Source organism: Sinocyclocheilus rhinocerous, unplaced genomic scaffold, assembly GCF_001515625.1.
Source record: "Sinocyclocheilus rhinocerous isolate Xijiao unplaced genomic scaffold, SAMN03320098_v1.1 scaffold1338, whole genome shotgun sequence".
NCBI lineage: Eukaryota > Metazoa > Chordata > Actinopteri > Cypriniformes > Cyprinidae > Sinocyclocheilus > Sinocyclocheilus rhinocerous.
In genome coordinates, this window is record NW_015632722.1 from 383,568 (window position 1) to 402,216 (window position 18,649).

Sequence of the window (18,649 nt, forward strand, 5' to 3'; positions counted from 1 at the left end):
ATTTCTCATTTAACACAAAAATATCTTTAAATAATATTTTGAATTTTGAATCAAATTTATTTTGCGATTAATTGCGATTAATTAGATTAATCGGAACGTCATGTAATTAGATTAAAAATTGACAGCCCTAATTATATTACATTACATTATAGTTCAAAAGAACAACATTTATTTGAAAAATATATTTTCTTTACTGTCACTTTTAATCAGAATAATGCATCTTTAGGTATTCATTTCTTTCAAAAATCTTACTGACTGAACAGTAGTGTATATTATATATTTATTATATATTAATCAGTATAACAATTTGAGTTACATGACAAATGAAAATTAACATTAATTCAGAATGTCTTTTTAACCACACTTTTGCTTTAACCACAAATATGTAACATCTGACCATCTGTACAAAGAGCCACTTGATTTGATTAATGACCTAAAATAGTACAGAATCTGAAATACTTCTTCATTTTACATCATACATTTTCTTTGTTTTACATTTTTCAAAATCCTGAGCATTATTTATTCTCAGGTTTAAATTATATTTTCAATCCCCATTGCACTTTTATGTAAATGTACTAGACTTTTAATGTTATCTGCAGCAGAGGAAACTTACCATGAGGGCATAGTCATCTTCATGTTGAGTGTTACAGGGATTCGGGGTCTAGAGTCAGAAAGTATGATCATTTATTCTTTGTAATAAATTACAAGGAAATCAAGTGATACTAACATTTTTGTATTGCATAACAATAAACGCATCAAGAAATATTTTGCGATTCACAGGCTTTCACTTACGCATGTGGGCAGATGTATTTGATGTATGGCAGTCGAATAGACGTCATGGTATCAGCCCAGCCGTGTCTATAAAAAGTAACACAACAGGGTTATTTCTACACCAGGGCAGGGGGTATTAAAAGATCCCGCAACAGGCAGGTAATAAACAGAACGTACCCTGTGTCACCCAAGCCATGAAGGAAGATCACCTGCAAAGTTAACAATTAAATGTGAAACTTATCTCTGCAAAGCACCAAAGAGGCCAGATTTCCTGTTTGATGCTGGCTCTTGGTTATTTTATAAAAAGATACTATCTCAATAGCAAACTTGAGCTTTCTATGAATCTATTCGCCCTTTTCTTCCAATAAAGAAGAAGGCAGGCAGCCTATTTGAAGGTTTGAACTGTAAACGAGAATTTGAAACTTTCTGTCATCATTTACTGACTCTCATGTCATTCCAAACCCAAAAGACTTTAGTTAATCTTTGAATCACAAATTAAGATAATTTTAATGAAATCTGAGAGGTCTGTCCCCCTTTTAAAGTGTAGGTAACCAAAATTTAGAATATTCATAAAGGTCATAAAGGCATTGTAAAATGAATCCATATGAATCGAACTGTTTAATCCAAGTCCTGGGAAGAGATACAATTGCTTTATATGAAGAACAAATTTAATTTAGGCTTTTATTCACATATAAACACACATACATAGAGCACATTACATATGATAAACAGATTCCTGTGCATGTCAAGCACAAGAACAAACTCTTTAGTTTTCACGCAATGCGCAGCATTTTGAGCTTGTTTATAATATGTGATGTGATTCATTTGCAATGCCTTTACGACCTTCTTGGATCTTCTAAGTCTTGGTTACATGGACTTTCAATAGAAGGACAGAAACTTCTCAGATTTCATTAAATATATGTATCTTAATTGGTGTTTTGAAAATGAACGATAGTTTTATTTACTCACAACACAAAGGTGAGTACTAAATGACTTTTCATCTTTGGGTGAACTATTCCTTTAAGGAAACTTAAAATAACTGACCTGTGTAATGCAAATGAAGAACTTGGAAAACTTTTGATTTTAGTCAATGATTCGACTGGTATCTTACCACAGCCGTTTCCTTCTCCGTCCCAGGCACTGTGACGGCTTCAGAGAGCAGGGGTACAGACATGTTGTTGCCACACATACAATGTGAGGAGTGCTTTTAGGAAAATACAAAAACAAAATGTTCAAATGCAATCAGTACAACATATGTTTACGCAAAATACAAAGGCCCAGGCAATAAGTACTGGACATATGGTTATTAAAGATACGAACCAGACGATTTTAGAAAGAAACTGTCAGCAGGCTGCAGAATGATTAACAAAGGTTGGTTTAATTACCAGTGTTATTAAAGTCCTTTCAACTAGCAATTCATGCCCATCTAAAACTAAAAGTGCTCTATTGCACCTGCAGAGCATCTAGACGTGAAAAAGAAACAGAACGTTGAAAGATAATGTAAAAATTACAGGGTGATTTAGCCTACTGGATAAGCGCTGATGCTTATGTTAATCATACAGATTCATTTTCCGCTGGTGACTGTGCAGACATCTGCTTACTACGAGTTCTCGGAAAACTGTTTCTAATGAAAACCACGGGTCCCTGTTTTCCTGGAACCACATGACAGCACTGAGAAATCGAATCTTTGACAGCTGCAGGAAGCAAAACACTCCAGTTTAATGGTTTCATTCGTCTTTGAGTGGCCTGGTTGACCATATCACAAGTTTAAGCCCGGAGTGTTTCAACACTTGAATGAACTCCTCCATGTGCCAGTCTTGGTTTTATGGGTCGGTCCGGCTTTCTGAACTTTAGTACTGCACATGTTATCAAATACTTCAATCAAATCATCTGCTACTGATATCTCCACTAAATACCAGAAAAATACACTTTTCAACTAAAGTGCATAGTATCCTAATGCACCAGTATGCAATTCTTACACCATGACTTATACACATTAATGACTGTACTGATTATCTCTAATGCGACAGTGAAATAATCCTTCACATGTATCCTGCTATGAACAACACGATCATGTATTCAAAAAGAATGGGAAGAAAGGGTTGGGCAGCGAAAACAATAGAGAAATCGGCGACGCTTAGCTCTTTTTTTTCCCAACCTGGCGGAATCAAGGACAGAGTACATGTATAAATAAAGCCGCTAGGTACTTTCATTAATACTCGAGCGACATGATCGCAGTTAGGCAGCTTAATCCTGTTTCGTCTGTATGATTGTCACAATGAAACCACAGCCTCATAGATGGAGCTATCTGGATCTCGAATAATCCCACTATTGCGCTACTCAGCGACAAGCTTGCGCGTTTATAGCTAGCGATAAAGCCAAGGTCAGTGGGTAGATTAAAATTTAGGGTTCAGGCAGGAAAAAAAGCAGATATAAACAGCGGCCCACTGCTACAAATTTATTGACTCACCGCTTGCTATCCCAGGTCACAACGGAACTTCCGCTTCTTCTGCCGGAGAGGGGTGGAGACACAGCGCTGTGATGTCATCGTATTTGTTCAACCGCGTGAGGTTCAGTGTAGCAAATGTGGAAGCGGATTTAAACATTTCAACCTTATATTTTGTAAGAGTAAGGCTAAAACATGTCAAAATTAATTATTTTCTAAATTTTCACAATCAGAATAAAAGCTTATATATATATATATATATATAAAATGTGTGTCACTTTATTTTTAATTTATATTTCATTTTTGTATTATTTAGCCCATCACACACACCACTACAGCACTACTTTCCTTAACACCTGGACCTAGTTGCAACACACCTTTTAAGTTAAGAAAACCGTTAGTTATAATTTATAAACAAAATATCATTAAGAGTTTTCTTAACTTACCAGTGGTTTGTTGCATTACAGCAAAAATTATGCTAAAGTGAAGAGAAATGGGTTTGTTGTGATGGATGCTCAAAATGGATCCATCTTCACTTCTGTTACAACATACATGTATTTGTGAAAAACACATGAACTGAAATTGTAGCTCTAAGATGTGCACCACTATTTAAATAGTAGCAGAATAATAGAAGTTGTTATAAAATCAGTGATATGAAAAGGCAAAAGCGATTGAAATTAACCAGGAAATGTTCTTTAAAACTTTCTTTTTACACAAACTACACAAATCCATCAATGTTAGACACTTTTGAGGTCTCAATTAAACATTTTCTTAAATGGTATTGAATGTCAGAGTTGACCTAAGGTAATAATGCAAAATAATATTAAATGGATGAATAAAACTTTGTAAAACAGAGTAACAACAAACTTCCCACACTTTAGCGATGTTTTTTTAAGGAACAGGCTTCTTTGCAAGCCTCATCTGTTCTGTTAGTTGAAGGATACACTGTTTATTTGACATAAGCATACATGAAGTAATTATGCTTATATAGCCTAAGGTTTATTGGCACATTAGCAGAATTGCAGATTAACAAACCCTTGTGAAGAAAACCCTGTTGAACACATCAAAGAACACACAGGTTCTCTCAGTTCATCATCTCACCGTTATCAAAACTCATGCACACTTTTATAGTTTCACACAGCACACGTGAGATTCTCTGTCCTCCATTTGTCATGATATGAACTGTGTCTGAGGTGTAATGGTCTCCACTTTGTGATCTGCTGGGTTGGCTGCTGCTTCATAGTTGCAGATTGTGACCTCATGCCTATGAGCCTGAAAGAGATAAAAAGATACCAGATGACGGTGACTGCAAAAATGCAGATGCTTCTGGATTTCTCAACTTATTTTTCTTTCCAAAGTAAAACAAATATTTATAAAAACAGTAACATTAGCATAATATTGTCAGAATATGGCACATCTTCCACCAGTTATTAATAATGATGATGGAAGTGTTGTTATAGCATGATATATGTTTATCCAGTACTGACCTCTGTGTACTCTCCCCGCAGACCAATGTAATACACATGAGTGGATTCTGCCCCAAAGTTTCGAGATATGTGGATTGATAAGTGCTGGACGTTGGAGAATCTTGCAATCCTATATAAAATATTGGGGGGTGGTCAACATAGATTTATAGTGTCCAACATACAGGATGTACGATGAATGTGCTTATGCACATGTTAACATTCTTAAAATTGCTTACTTGGTAGGATACTCAAGCTCAGCAAGCGGATCCCTGTTTAGACGAAACGCTTGCTCTGGCTCTCTGCTTGTATCATCAAATGACATTTGGGGGATGTTCTTGTACCTGCCCAAAAAAGTACCCACTTGCAACACTCATTCATGTAAATTGTAATTGCATTATCCATATGTGATGCTACAAAAGATTTTTTTTTTTTTTTTTTTTTTACAGTGAAAGCAAATTCACAATCTCATTTTAGCTGTGATGCAATGTGGATGCAAATATTTAATTGAATGCAAGCGCATAGTTCACCCAAAAATGATTATTTGCTGAAAATTTACTCACCCTCAGGCTATCCAAGATGCATGAGAGTTTGTTTCTGAGTTTTTGATCTGATAAAAACGGCACCCATTCACTGCAGAGCATCCATTGGTGAGGAAGCGATGTAATGCAAACATTTTTCCAAATCTGTTCTGATGAAGAAACAAACTCATCTACATTTTGGATGGCCTGAGGGTGGGTACATTTTCGGCAAATTTTCATTTTTATGTGAACTATTTCTTTAAAGCAAATTTTAAGTTATATAGATCTTTTATAAAGTTATTTTTATAAAACATGTTGTTGCTTTATTTATATCTGTTAAACAAATGTACAACAATAGACACAAAACTATTTTAAGTTTTGTAATATTTGGCCTTTTACACAATGTTCTTTTTAATAGTTTATCAATTATTAGCAATTATTAAAACAAACTGCTTGGACACTCAAGCTCAGCAAGCAGATTCTCGTTCCCAGTTGCAACACTTATTCATGTAAACTGTAATTGCATTGTCCATATGTCACACTACAAGAGGTTTTTTTCCCAGTGAGTGCAAACTCACAGTCTCATTTCAGCTGGGTGTGACTCATCATCTTCTCCAGAAATAATGATCCCTTTCAGCTTCACGCTACCTGTAAACCTGCAGATTTAATCATATGCACCAACTATATACATTTCTATTGGAAAAGCACATAGTACTTAGGCAATTATAATAATCAGAAGATAATTAAGAACAGAAGAGAAACTGAAATGAGTGTGAGAGAATGGATGCTGCTCGCAACAAATCTTACGGTATATTGAACAGAAGCTCCTCGTCGGCATCGCTTTCAACAAACTGAAAATAAAACGGGGGACAAACATTAGAACAAACAGAACAGGATTCTAACAATCGAGCAATCCGTTTATTTAATTTCTCAAAAGACAACCGTCGTCTTTTACTTAGAAGAGTTCATACAAAGTAAAATAAACATGCATATATGCAATATGCAATTAGGTATGCAAGTAAATACAGAAGTGTCTTAATTCGCAGTTTGACTCTATTCTACATGATAATTTAACGTCTGTCACACCTCCTGCGTAACTAAGCCAGGTTAATTGGTACCTTCATCCGGTCAGTGCGTTGATCCCAAGGCTTGAACACCAGTTTACCGTCTCCGTCTCGGCTCTCATTCAAACACTGAAGCTTCTCGATATCAATGCGTCTGTACAGCTCATATTCCACTCCTCGCTCTGCTGGCTCGTGATCGCATTCACAGCAACCGTGACTGTGTCCACCGCCGTGGCCGTGACCGTGTCCAGACATGGCGTGAACTTGCAGTTCGGGACCGGAAAAGTGCCGAAACGCTCACAACTAAGCTTAATGGAGATATGTACGACAGCTCGAGCGGCTTCTGTCACATCTGCTAAAATCGTAGTTACCCATGTGATAGAAGTGGGAAAGTAGACAACACGCAAATACGAAACGTGGAACGTGATTGGACCACAAAAGCCAAGGGAACCAATGAGGAGCAGAGTTTGGAGTCGCGTTCTTGTGACGCATTAATGTCTCATTGGTCGCGCCGCGTCGCCGTAAATAAAGTGGAAAGAAAACAGACTGGGCTATAAGCTATTAAATTAAATAAAGATTATGACAGTATTTACTCGGTCCAATGTTGTTCATTCTCCATTTTCTGTTTGATACAAAGATTAAATGTTTTGGCATAACGTCAATCACTTTTTAATGTCTTTTGCGTTCCACTAATGAAAAAGAAAGTCATACAGGTTTGGGACAACGAGATAGAGTAAATAATGATATAATTTCCATTTTAGGTGATAGGATAGAGTGATAGTGAAAAGTTGAAAATGAAAACTTTAATTTAAATACCGAATCATAACCAACCCAATTCAGTACAAAATTAAAGTTAAATTCCCATAAATATATACATGGATAAATAAGAACATGGTGAGAGCAACACATGGATTTTATTTTAAAAATGTCCATAGAACACTTCATAAAATCTATTAAAATGACTTGATCTTTCATTCATGGCAAGGTCCAGGACTGCCAGGTCCAAGATTTAAAATAAATATAATGGTGTGGAATTGTACGGTCCTTGAACTTTTTACATCTCATCTCATTCTCCCTCTCACTCTACAATAAAATCATACTTAGTCCCATGAAAATGCAATGAAATGTAAGCAATTAAACACATAACAAAGAGTCTGGGTTCTGGTGTCACATGGTAATCTGTAGTGTACCACTTGTTTTCTGTGTTTGTAAAAAGCTTACAACATGCTATGACAATTGAGCGTGGATGGTTGTTGATGCAGATATTTTCTGTGATTGCGTCCAGTGAACTGTACTGATAATATTAAAAAGCATAAAAAGATAAGAGATGAGAGGGCATTGCACATTTTCTATGAAGCATTACAGCAAAAAAATGTTTCCTCCGTCATGTCGTTCTCTTTTCTATCACACACACAAAAACATGTTTCCCTTTACCGCCGGGAAAATCTGTTCTTGAATGCTTTGATAGTCTTAGCCATCATTGGGGCAACTTCTGAAAAAGAGTGAGCAGAAAAGTGGTGAAAAACATTCAAACAACCAGTTCAAGCAAATAAATGAACAAATTTTGGACATGATCTTATCAATATTAATGGTTAATATTCAATACAGAAATTATTACAAGGAGTATATGTAGAGATAGTTGTAGATAAACATGTAACAGCAACAACATTTCCTCTTAAGACTCACTTTTGACCTGCGGTTTGTCTCTGGCACTGTGACCACCAGCACTGCTGGGAGCAGAGGGGTGTGAGGAGGACTCAGGTGGACTGCTAAAAGACGAATGACCACCATCACTGGATTTGCTATGAAAGCTGTAGTTTGTTGCTGGTCTGATCCTGTATATGAAGAATTAGCATCATATTTAAATGGAATTACAAAAAAGAAAATACACCTCTGTTTACTTTTGAGAAACTCAGAAAGCAGATTGTCAGTAGAAACGTCATGATAAAGAGTCATCTACATGACTAATGACATCTGTGTGACTAATGCAGCATTCACTTACTTGGCAGATGGAGGAGCAGCGCTTGTGCTGGGAGAACCATTTTTAGTGCCAAACTTCTCCTGTCTACGGCGGACATCTCGAGGAGGCTTAGCGTCGGAGTAGACATACGCCATTTTAACCTGCCGCCCTGTTAAAAGTGAACAATATAGTGAAAGAGTTATCATTGTGAACACCGTTTACTGAATCCTCACCTACATTTTTTTTTTTTCGCACTCACTGAGCTACAATGTTTTCTATGCAATACGTTTGATCTAAAAGTACTGATTACTGCCTGTATGTACCTTTAGGTTTGTTTGCATGGGCAGAGGTGATGTTCTCCGTGAGCTTGCGCAGACGCTCTTCCCTTTCTTCATGGAGCCGGAGATACAGCTCCCTCCAAGATTCATACTCTTGTCGAGGTTCATGTTTAAAATCCCGCTGACAGTGTCTCATCCACAGCTCATCTGACTCTTCTGTGAAATACTGAGTAGAGATGCTTGAAATTAAAGATTAGCCTAAAAATGAGCTCTAACTCACCATTCTAATGGGAAAATTTGGGTGTGTATGATTTTTTTATGTTTTTGAAAAAGTATCTTATGCTCATCAACCCTGCATTTATTTGATCAAAAATAGAGTAAAACAGAAATATTGTGAAATATTATTACAATTACAGTTTCAAAATCTGTAAAAAAAAAAAAATAATAAAATCTGAAAAGAACACAAAGACACAAGTAGTTCAGTAAGAGAACCAGATGAGAGATAAATAATTTGCACGTGACTGTGTTGACACACATACTGGATTACACTGCTCAATCCGATAAAGCTGCTCAGGAGTGCATCTCTCCAGAACCGGTTCCAGAATCTCGAACGGCACTCCACCCACTTCATCAATTGCTAAAAAAAATACAAGAAATACCAGTAAAAAGCTGATTCATTTCAGGTGAATTTGTACTTAACACTTCTGCCAGCCTGGACCATCATGGCATCCTTTACAGTTGTGATTTCAACATAGCAATTTAAAGTGCTGTCACTAGGCGCGTTTCCATTACAGATTTGCGCAAAACTTTGGCGATATTTTATAAATGTCGATAAAAATGTATTGAGAAATGATGGCGTTTCCATTAACCGCTGTTATGCAACTAAAACGTAATTTTTTTTCCTCTCGCGACAAGTCATGGCAACAGATTTTGACGGATTTTGGCTATACTAGCCATTATATTTAATCGAAGGAGGCGTATGCGTGTATCTTGACAGAAGCAGCGCGGAGAGCAGCTTCTGGGACGTGCCGTGGCGTGACTGGTAACACAAGCGTTGACTAGAGTGGCCACGATCAGCTCCGGTGGCCGTTTCGGAGCTGTAACGCGCCGCAGACGTGTGCAGTGTAAATAGTCTAAGCATTAATGGCAGGGAAAGCCCCTTATACTTGAGAGAAGCTGCCATGTGACCCGTTAATGTGAAAAAAATGTTTCCATTGCAGTTTTGCGAAATATTCCTTTTTAGAATTGCCTGAAAAACCACCTCATGCGAGCATAAAAACGTTTTTGCGATATATGGGCGTTTTTGCGAAATTGACGCATTTCCATTAGGTGTATTTTCAATTCGCAATTTCAGTTTGCGCAATTTGAAGGGTAATGGAAATGCAGCTACTGTCACCCCATTTCTCACACACAGCAAACTGTGACTCTTGAATATGTAGGGTTAAACTGACCCAGTAATTGCACATTAGGGCTAAACACTTTGCTAAAGTGTTTAATCAATAATTACCATTATAATAAATGATCAGAGAATAAGAAAACTCACAGTCTATATTGTTCTGTAGGACTCTGATGCACTGTTCAAACAGAGACATCATTTTCGGCAAATACGAGGACTTGGACCCAGAGTACACCACCATTTTGGAGTTCAGTCGTCGCCCTGCGTAGCCACCATCTTCTTCCTCATATGACAGTGGGACTGGAGAAGAAAAACATGTTTCTATGAGTCCAAGCAGACAGAATCATTGGGATTTATATACTTATTTTGTTTTTTAATTCAGTTTCTTTCAGGTATGTTAGGCAAAAGTCTGATTTAAAGTGTTATAAAACGGAAAAGCGCATACCTTTGCGTCTCTGGGGGGAAAGTGGTGTAAGATCAATGGAGGGCAGTGGTCTGTAGTTGGGCTGGATAGCTGGCAAAGGGATATCAGGCAGAGTGGGAACCACATCCACTACCTGGAGAAATAATAATTAGAAATCCTTCGACACATGGACAAAGGCTGGTTTCCCATCACCTCGCCTGAGAAACATGTTCAGCCTCACCTTCCTGCGTTTCTGTGGAACAACAGACGTGGTCTTTGAGGAAGAGGATGGCTTTGAGTGTTTACTACTGGTCCCATTGGCTTTGCCAGACTTACAGGAAGCAGAAGGAAGCAAGACAGGAGGCTGAGGGGGTCGCGAGGACTGCTTTTTCTTCTTTTTGCTTGGGGTCGGAGCATCGTATGTGAGAAAGGATTCGAAAGACATAGTTGGAGCCTCATATGGCTCCTCATCCACTGGCTCTGGAACTTCCCTCCGCTCCCTTGATTTTCCTTAGAGACAAAAGCAGGTCCAACTAAAACCTTATACTTAGAACAACTCAGTTTTAAAGGGGTCATATGATGTTGCTAAAAAGAACATTATTTTGTGTATTTGGTGTAATGAAATGTGTTTATGCGGTTTAAGGTTCAAAAACCACATTATTTTCCACATACTGTACATTATTGTTTCTCCTCTATTCCCCGCCTTTCTGAAACGCGTCGATTTTTACATGGCGGGCTAGAGTGAGGAACAGTCGGCGGGCTTGAGTGAGCGGCGGCGGCAGGCGGGCTTGAGTGAGCGGCGGCGGGTGGGCTTGAGTGAAGCGGATATCGTTCTCTTTTGGAAGGCCAAACAAAGTAGTTTCTCTTTCACAACGAAACACAGCGCCTTCACGACATGGCGGCAGTAACAATACTACAGAGAGAATAAAAGTTAAGCCTTCTTTCTTTGCGTGAACATTCATTTACTGAGAGAAAATGTAAAAAAATTAATCAAAAGTAACAGCAAATCAATTTATAATTTTACAAAAGATTTCTATTTCTAATAAATGCTGTTGTTTTAACTTTCTATTCATCAAAGAATGGCCTGAAAAAAATTAGTTTTCCAAAAAAAATAACTAAATCAATAAAAGCAACACCGCTGTTTGATGATAATAATAAATGCTTCTTGAGCAACAAATCAGCATATTAGAATGATTTCTGAAGGGTCGTGAGACACTGAAAACTGGAGTAATGACTACTGAAAATTCAGCTTTGCCATCACAGGAATAAATTACAAGAGAAAACAATTATTTTTAATTGTAATAACACAATATATATTCACAATATGACTGTATAATATATAAATAACTTACACATAATATATTCACAATATGACTGTTTTTACTGTATTTTTGATCAAATAAATGTGGCCATTGTGAATATAAGAGATTTCTTTAGGGATATTGCTTCTATATATAAAAAAAAATCTTTTTGACTTAAAACGGAAATGTCAACTACAATTAAAAGCAGGCAAAACTTTCTTACCATCACTTCCTCCTTTCTTTTCCCTTTTGCTCTCGTGTGGGCTTAAATGTCGATTGTGTTTAGATTTGCGACTTGTCCCACCCTGTTGCTCTCTGTCGGCTCTATGCGTCCTCTCCTCACTGCTGCCGACACCTGTGGGACGATTCTTCGGTCTCTCCTGTTCCTGAATGTCTTGGGAATTGTGCTCTTTGACTGGCTCTTTGTGTGGCTTGCTGTGTCTAATATCATTGCGTGGAGGACTGGGCTCTGGCTCCTCTTCTGGAGGGCTTTCATATTCATCTGACTGATACTCCCTTGCACTGCTGTGCCTGTACTGTGAGCTGTAGTGCTGTGGAGGGGAGGGGGAGTAGTCATGTTGGTATCCCATCTCTTCATGTTGTTCCTCCTCCATAAGGGGAGGTTCATCTGGAGACCGCTCCCGGACTCGTTTGTGCCCTCCAGACTCATTAATTCGTGAGTGGGAACGCCCTTCCTTTACACTTGGTCTTTTGATAAACATGAAACATATAACATATACTTATTAATCTCAAGACAAAAACTCCACAACCAGGGTTCCAAAATTAATACCCGCCAAACATCTAATCGGAGTAAAAGTCACCAGCACTGGTAACTTCTGGTACTGGTAACCGTTCAAAGGTTTGGGGGTCAGTAAGATTTTAAAAAATATATACAGTATCGCACAGAAGTACACCCCTCACATTTTTGTAAATATTTAATTATATCTTTTCATGTGACAACACATACACTTTAACAAGAATCCATTAAATTGATCTAAAGTGACAGTAAAGTCTTTAACATTGTTATAAAACTAAAATCTATTTCAGATCAATGCGGTTCTTTTGAACTTTCTAGTTATCAAAGAATCCAGAAAAACTAACGTATCATGGTTTCCACAAAAATATTAAGCAGAAAAACTGCTTCTTGAGTAAATCAGCATGTAAGAATGACTTCTGAAGGATCATGTGACACTGAAGACTTGAGTAATGGCTGTTGAAAATTCAGCTTTGCCATCACATGAGTAAATTGCATTTTAAAATATATTAAATTAAATAACAGTTATTTTAAATTGTAATAATATTTGACCATATTACTGTTTTTACTGTATTTCTGATCAAATAAATGCAGGCTTAGTGAGCATAAAATAATTTATTTAAAAAAAAAGAAACTTATCAACCCCAAACGTTTGAACAGTAATATATATATTATATATACACAGGTGCATCTCAATAAATTTGAATGTCGTGGAAAAGTTCATTTATTTCAGTAATTCAACTCAAATTGTGAAACTCGTGTGTTAAATAAGTTCAATGCACACAGACTGAAGTAGTTTAAGTCTTTGGTTCTTTTAATTGTGATGATTTTGGCTCACATTTAACAAAAACCCACCAATTCACTATCCCAACAAATTAGAATATGGTGACATGCCAATCGTGTGCATTGAATTTATTTAATACACGAGTTTTACAATTTGAGTTGAATTACTGAAATAAATGAACTTTTCCACGACATTCTAATTTATTGAGATGCACCTGTATATGCAATACACAGTTTCATGACCAGTAAGCATTTAAGGCACATACATTTTCCTCAATTCACCTGCCATTGGCAGTTGTGGCAAAAAGTTAATTTTGGACCATGACAACAAAAATATTCTCAAGAGCAGCCGTTTCAGTTTCAACTTCTTCACTAAGAAATTTTGCAGTTCTTTGTCAAGAATCTTTATAAACAGATTTTAAGCATTTATCTCTCCCCTTTGTGGAAAATTACACTATTCTTATTACCTTAAATGGTTAATTGCAATGATGTGAACACGTAATATATCACTTTAAAAAGCTAACCTGTCTGCAGATCTCTCTGGAACCAGCTTTTTCCACTTGGCCACAAGGTTCTTCGCTGCCTCCCCAGCAAATTCATGTTTGCGCAGAGAATTCACTGTCTTTCCAATGCCTGTTTCCTGCAAGAATCAAAGAAAACATAAACATATTAAAAGCCATAGAACCAATTGCATTTTTAAAAACTTTTAGACCAAAATCAAGAGTAATACTTTAGAACATAAGTAATATTAATTATATAAGTAATATTAATCTTACCACCAGGATGTCTACTGTTATAGGAAGCTCCCCCAGCCTTTTGAGAGTTTTCAGCAGCTAGACAGAAAATGAAGGGGGGAAAAAAGTTTCATTGACAGTAAGTAGTATTTATGGTTGATAAAATTTCCATTAAACACTCACCATTGGCAGTTGTGGCAAAATGTTGATTTTGCACCATGACAACAACAATATTGGAAAGAACATTGTCAAAATCTTTGTGATCAAATTAAGTGTTTATCTGCAAACTTTTTGGAAAACTACACTACTCTTATTACCTAAGATCATTTACAATGTATTTAACACAAATTATCCTAAAATACCAAATGCATCATTTTATAAAACTAACTACAAAAAAATAGATATGTACTGTGATGCATAAATTATACCCAAATACATATAAAATATAGACAAACCATATAGATGTATTACATTTAGGAAAAAAAAAAAACTGTCAGTAGCATACACCATGATGTTTACATATTTCAAGGAGTAACTGCCATCTGTACATCAAAACAAACCTTAGTGTAATAACTATTCAGTACTGAGAAGGAATCGTGTCTTACATTGAGTAACACAACCTCTGCTGCATTACTCAGGGCCTGTCTTCAATTGTCACTGCTATCGTATTAAATCGTTGTGGTTGACATTTCTGATAACCGAGCACAAGCTTCTGGGAAAGTGCCTCGATGCTGTTTCTGCTGTAGTAGCTCGGTATATCGAGGCATATTTGAGGAGAAATCTCAATCCAGACTGATCTATCTAAACCGATCATCCATTTCACGGTCTGCTGCTCTTGTAATTGTTATACGTGGGATTTCTGGATAGCAGTGCTGATCGAACCTCAGGCTAGACACTCGCCGAAGTGCGTAAAACACAGGCATACACGGTGCGAAAGGAGAGACGTAAAGCATTCGCTTCGTCTCACCGAAAATGTTCCTTACCTTGCGAGGCTCTTGATTCTCTGCGAGCCTTAACTGCAACTTCTCGACTGCTTCCAATATCTCCTCCGCCATGTTTACAGCTGGTACATGTTGTTGCCCGGAAGTCACAACCGCAGTGGTGGTGGGGGCCTGCTGTTGTTTCAGACTGCTGCGAACTTCCGTCACTCCGAACGTAGATTCCGGAAAAACGTCATACTGCTGTTATAAAGTCATCCTAATCACTTGGTGAAGCCATGATGTGTTTATGTATTGTCAAGCTTTGTATAATTTAGCATTGTGCTTATTTCAGATACACCTAAGAAGGCCAAATGTAAAAAAACTTTAATTTGCTTTTAATTTGCCTATAGCATTTCTAAAAGTGATTTAGAATGTATTAAATTGTTTCATTTGTTACATTATTCAAATACAAGGACTCACCACAACAACATGAGTGAAGCATCTTCTTGGCCAAGGATGTAAACAAATGTTCCAGCATCATCACAGACTAGCGACTGAAGCTGGTTATAATAAAATAAATATAGGCTGAGCATCATCACAGACTAGCGACTGAAGCTGGTTATAATAATATAAATATACGCTGTTAAATGTTATATATATATATATATAAGAATCTACAATTAAAGAACGCATACCTATCTAATTATAGGCGATTTCAACAGACTGCCCCAGGCCAGCATGAAATGCAGTTGGTGGGCCACTGCTGCACATCCTCACGAAAGCTTATCATTTGCACCTGTTTTTAATCCTTTCCAATTAAAACATTAATGAGATTTTAAAGCATTCAAACACAAGTAGATGCGAAAGAACTCAACTGAGTACTCGCGCGCTGTGTTCGGTGCGCGCAACGAGTCGCGTCTCACAGCCCTTGAACACCGAATTGATTTTTGCTTCTTCTTGCGCTTGAACGGACAAATACTTACAAAATTATGTCGAAATACATCCGTCTTGGCAAGTATCTTCAAAAAACTGGTGGTTATAAGACAAATGAACATAAACAGTTGAGAAAGAAATTGTATGTGTATATCATTAAATTGGATGCATTGTCTCTTAAAGTGACCCGCCTAATTTACTAGCTGTTTTCGGTGTCCTTAATGTTAATCCCAGTCAATGATTAATCCAAGAAAATAAATTACTAAATTATTTTGTAGTTTTAACTAGATTTATTCTATATTTAATTTACACAGTGAAGACTATGATATTTTACATTTGATTATTCTGTTTTTGTAGCCTACTTGAAAACCTACAAAACTTTAAAAAAAAATTTAAACATTGTTTAATTTGTATCTATATGCTATTTATTTATTTATGCTATTTACATTATTTCAAACAGGGCCCAAGTGTACAAACTACACCGGGGACCCGCAAACCCCAGCTACGGCCCTGGCTGTAAGAATAACACAGTTTCTGTGTCCTATCAGGTTGGTGTTAGGAGGACAAGCTGGATATGGACAGTGTTTTTTTTTGGGGGGGGGGTGGATGACTGTATATGGAGAATGTTATGTAGGTGGGGTTGAGGACTGGTATGATTGTGTTGCAGAGCTGTGGTTGGTTAATCTTTTCCACTAACTCCTGCTGCCAACAGAGCTCTGACAGACAGACAGACAGACAGACAAACAGTGAGAGACAGATTACCAAGGAGAGAAAGAAAACTGTGTGGATTCAAGAACTAAAAGAAATCGAATGAAAGAACAAAGAAGGACAAAGAAGAAGAGCTGGAAGAGAGCTATAAAGTAGAGGTAAACATTCTGACTGTGCTTCTTTCTTTTGATGAATGCATAAGGACATAATAATACATATACATTCAATTAGACATTGACGTGAATTTTTTTAAAAGCAACAGAACATTGCTTACACTTCCAATGCATGAATTAGATTCACCATCTCCTAATTAAAAAGATTTAAACAAAATTATAAAAAAAAAGCTTTCTGGACTTACTATAAGCTTGAATCATGTGACATGCTTACTTCATATAGCCATGTTTCAATTTATGTGAGTTTATTGAAAACTAAACATCACTTATATGCATCCCTGACATTTCACAATCCAAATGCAGACTTTTACATTCAATTAGACATTGACGTGAATTTTTTAAAAGCAACAGAACATTGCTTACACTTCCAATGCATGAATTAGATTCACCATCTCCTAATTAAAAAGATTTAAACAAAATTATTTAAAAAAAGCTTTCTGGACTTACTATAAGCTTGAATCATGTGACATGCTTACTTCATATAGCCATGTTTCAATTTATGTGAGTTTATTGAAAACTAAACATCACTTATATGCATCCCTGACATTTCACAATCCAAATGCAGACTTTCTTATCAAAGGCATCCCAATGTGGTGTGGCCTAAATTTAAACAGACCCGTCAGAGTCAAAAACAGAGAATAACATGAAGGTTGCTTCTCACTCTATAAATAGCATGCAGAGCAAGTAACTTGTTGGAGGTTGGCACGCAAATACTTAGTCGGACTTTCCACAACACTACATTTTAGACTGAAGACAGGCAGCCAAGCCTTCAGCTTTTAGGACTGACTTGTAACAGCTGCTTCTTTCCCATCTCCTCTTACCCTCTCATCCTCTCTTATTATCTTTCTCTTTATAGAAATGTCATTGTCCCCCTGCTTACCCCTCACCTTTTCATATTGGGTGTTGTGAAATCTTCCTTACAGCATCAGATAAAAGAACATGAACCTATCATTTTTCAATTAACCTGAAAGCATCTCCAGATGATTTTCATTGCGCTATCTGGGTCAGATGGTTGTACGACCATCACTGAAACTTTTATCAAACTACTGCAAACCTGAAGATTATTTCTGTCATTGATTTTTTTTCCCCTCAAGCATTTTCCTCTCTGTGCTCTAAATAGCTGCAAATGTGCTGTGGTTTTGTGTGTGCGTGTCATAGCCCATGCAGGGTCATCAGCTGCCGTGGTGTAATATAAGAGGTGACAGTCGTGTTTGTGCTTTATGACTGCTATGTTGCAACACTCCTCCAATCATTTAAACATCTGCAGAAAACTATGGATCCAATCCAAATGATAGTGTCACGAAATCATGGCAGGCAACATATAATTTAGATATCTAATGTATCATCAAGAAAGAAATATAGCTCATATTAAGACTTAATGCACCGAATTTTATAATTCTAAGATATTTACGTTCGGTGTTCCTTTACGTATGGTAAATCTTGCCATATTTTACCGTCCAACTAGGAATAAAAGTATTCTGACTGGGAAAAAACACAACTGTGAAGATGGAAATAAACACTGAAAGGTTTGCACAATATACTAAAAGGCTAAAATGTTAGGTTGATTTTTGTAACATTTTAGCCTTAGCAAGACAAAAAGTAGGCCATTTTATTTAAAGAAAATGTTAAAAATGACATTTCCTCTCTCATTTCCATTACAGAATGTTATTATATATTTATATATGTTATTATATATATAATTATATAAGCTAAAATCATTGTTGCCTTTTGCTGTCATAAACATTTGCTTTCCTAACATTCAGGCTTTTAAGCATTGCATTGTCCAACATGTACATTTAAATCATATCCTCCTGAGAACCATAAAAAAAAATGTTTTGTGATTTAAAAAAAAAAAAATTTTTGTGTGTGTGTGTTACGGGGCTGACGAGACGTGAGGATCCAATTGCAAGCTATTTATTAGGAGAAGACAGAGACGTGGTCATAAAACAGGCATGGGTCAGATAATGGCAGACAGGTATATGGCGGGCAAGACACAAGAAGGAACCTAAAGCTAACGGAGGTGAACGATCGTGGATAACCT

The 18,649-nt window shown here is 36.8% G+C and overlaps 4 protein-coding genes across 6 annotated transcripts in view; 1 reads left to right on the forward strand and 3 right to left on the reverse strand.

Moving 5' to 3' along the window:
* LOC107742825 (acyl-protein thioesterase 2-like) overlaps positions 1-3,356 on the reverse strand; it is a 7,000-nt gene extending 3,644 nt beyond the window's left edge. Inside the window, exons 1-6 of one of the 2 annotated variants that reach the window (XM_016555878.1) lie at positions 3,242-3,356; positions 2,092-2,122; positions 1,883-1,975; positions 949-980; positions 793-858; positions 612-661 (exon numbers count right to left, since the gene is read on the reverse strand). In XM_016555878.1, the coding sequence (XP_016411364.1) occupies positions 612-661; positions 793-858; positions 949-980; positions 1,883-1,960 (226 nt within the window). In that variant the 5' untranslated portion in view covers positions 1,961-1,975; positions 2,092-2,122; positions 3,242-3,356. The remainder of the gene's footprint in view (positions 1-611; positions 662-792; positions 859-948; positions 981-1,882; positions 1,976-2,091; positions 2,123-3,241) is intronic. The other variant, XM_016555880.1, reaches the window with a different exon arrangement.
* A 734-nt stretch (positions 3,357-4,090) lies between these two features.
* pithd1 (PITH (C-terminal proteasome-interacting domain of thioredoxin-like) domain containing 1) lies at positions 4,091-6,663 on the reverse strand. The gene is made up of 6 exons (XM_016555943.1): positions 6,320-6,663; positions 6,009-6,052; positions 5,780-5,857; positions 4,920-5,024; positions 4,705-4,813; positions 4,091-4,489 (listed from the first exon to the last, which is right to left on the reverse strand). The coding sequence occupies exons 1-6, from the start codon at positions 6,518-6,520 to the stop codon at positions 4,388-4,390; spliced, it is 639 nt and encodes a 212-aa protein (XP_016411429.1). The 5' UTR covers positions 6,521-6,663; the 3' UTR covers positions 4,091-4,387.
* A 519-nt stretch (positions 6,664-7,182) lies between these two features.
* LOC107742827 (transcription elongation factor B polypeptide 3-like) lies at positions 7,183-15,554 on the reverse strand. Of its 2 annotated transcripts, XM_016555882.1 has the most exons (14): positions 15,490-15,535; positions 15,275-15,354; positions 14,858-15,055; positions 13,917-13,973; positions 13,665-13,780; positions 11,827-12,311; positions 10,544-10,812; positions 10,345-10,456; positions 10,047-10,199; positions 9,043-9,140; positions 8,549-8,729; positions 8,268-8,394; positions 7,952-8,100; positions 7,183-7,757 (listed from the first exon to the last, which is right to left on the reverse strand). In XM_016555882.1, exons 3-14 carry the CDS (start codon positions 14,927-14,929, stop codon positions 7,696-7,698), a joined length of 1,881 nt encoding a protein of 626 aa, XP_016411368.1. In that variant the 5' UTR covers positions 14,930-15,055; positions 15,275-15,354; positions 15,490-15,535; the 3' UTR covers positions 7,183-7,695. The 2 variants fall into 2 exon arrangements, with proteins under 2 accessions (XP_016411368.1, XP_016411369.1); XM_016555883.1 differs by lacking the exon at positions 15,275-15,354 and having other exon boundaries at positions 15,490-15,554.
* An 852-nt stretch (positions 15,555-16,406) lies between these two features.
* LOC107742826 (kelch-like protein 31) overlaps positions 16,407-18,649 on the forward strand; it is a 9,901-nt gene continuing 7,658 nt past the window's right edge. Inside the window, exon 1 of the mRNA XM_016555881.1 lies at positions 16,407-16,593. The gene's annotated coding sequence lies outside the window, so the exon portion shown is untranslated. The remainder of the gene's footprint in view (positions 16,594-18,649) is intronic.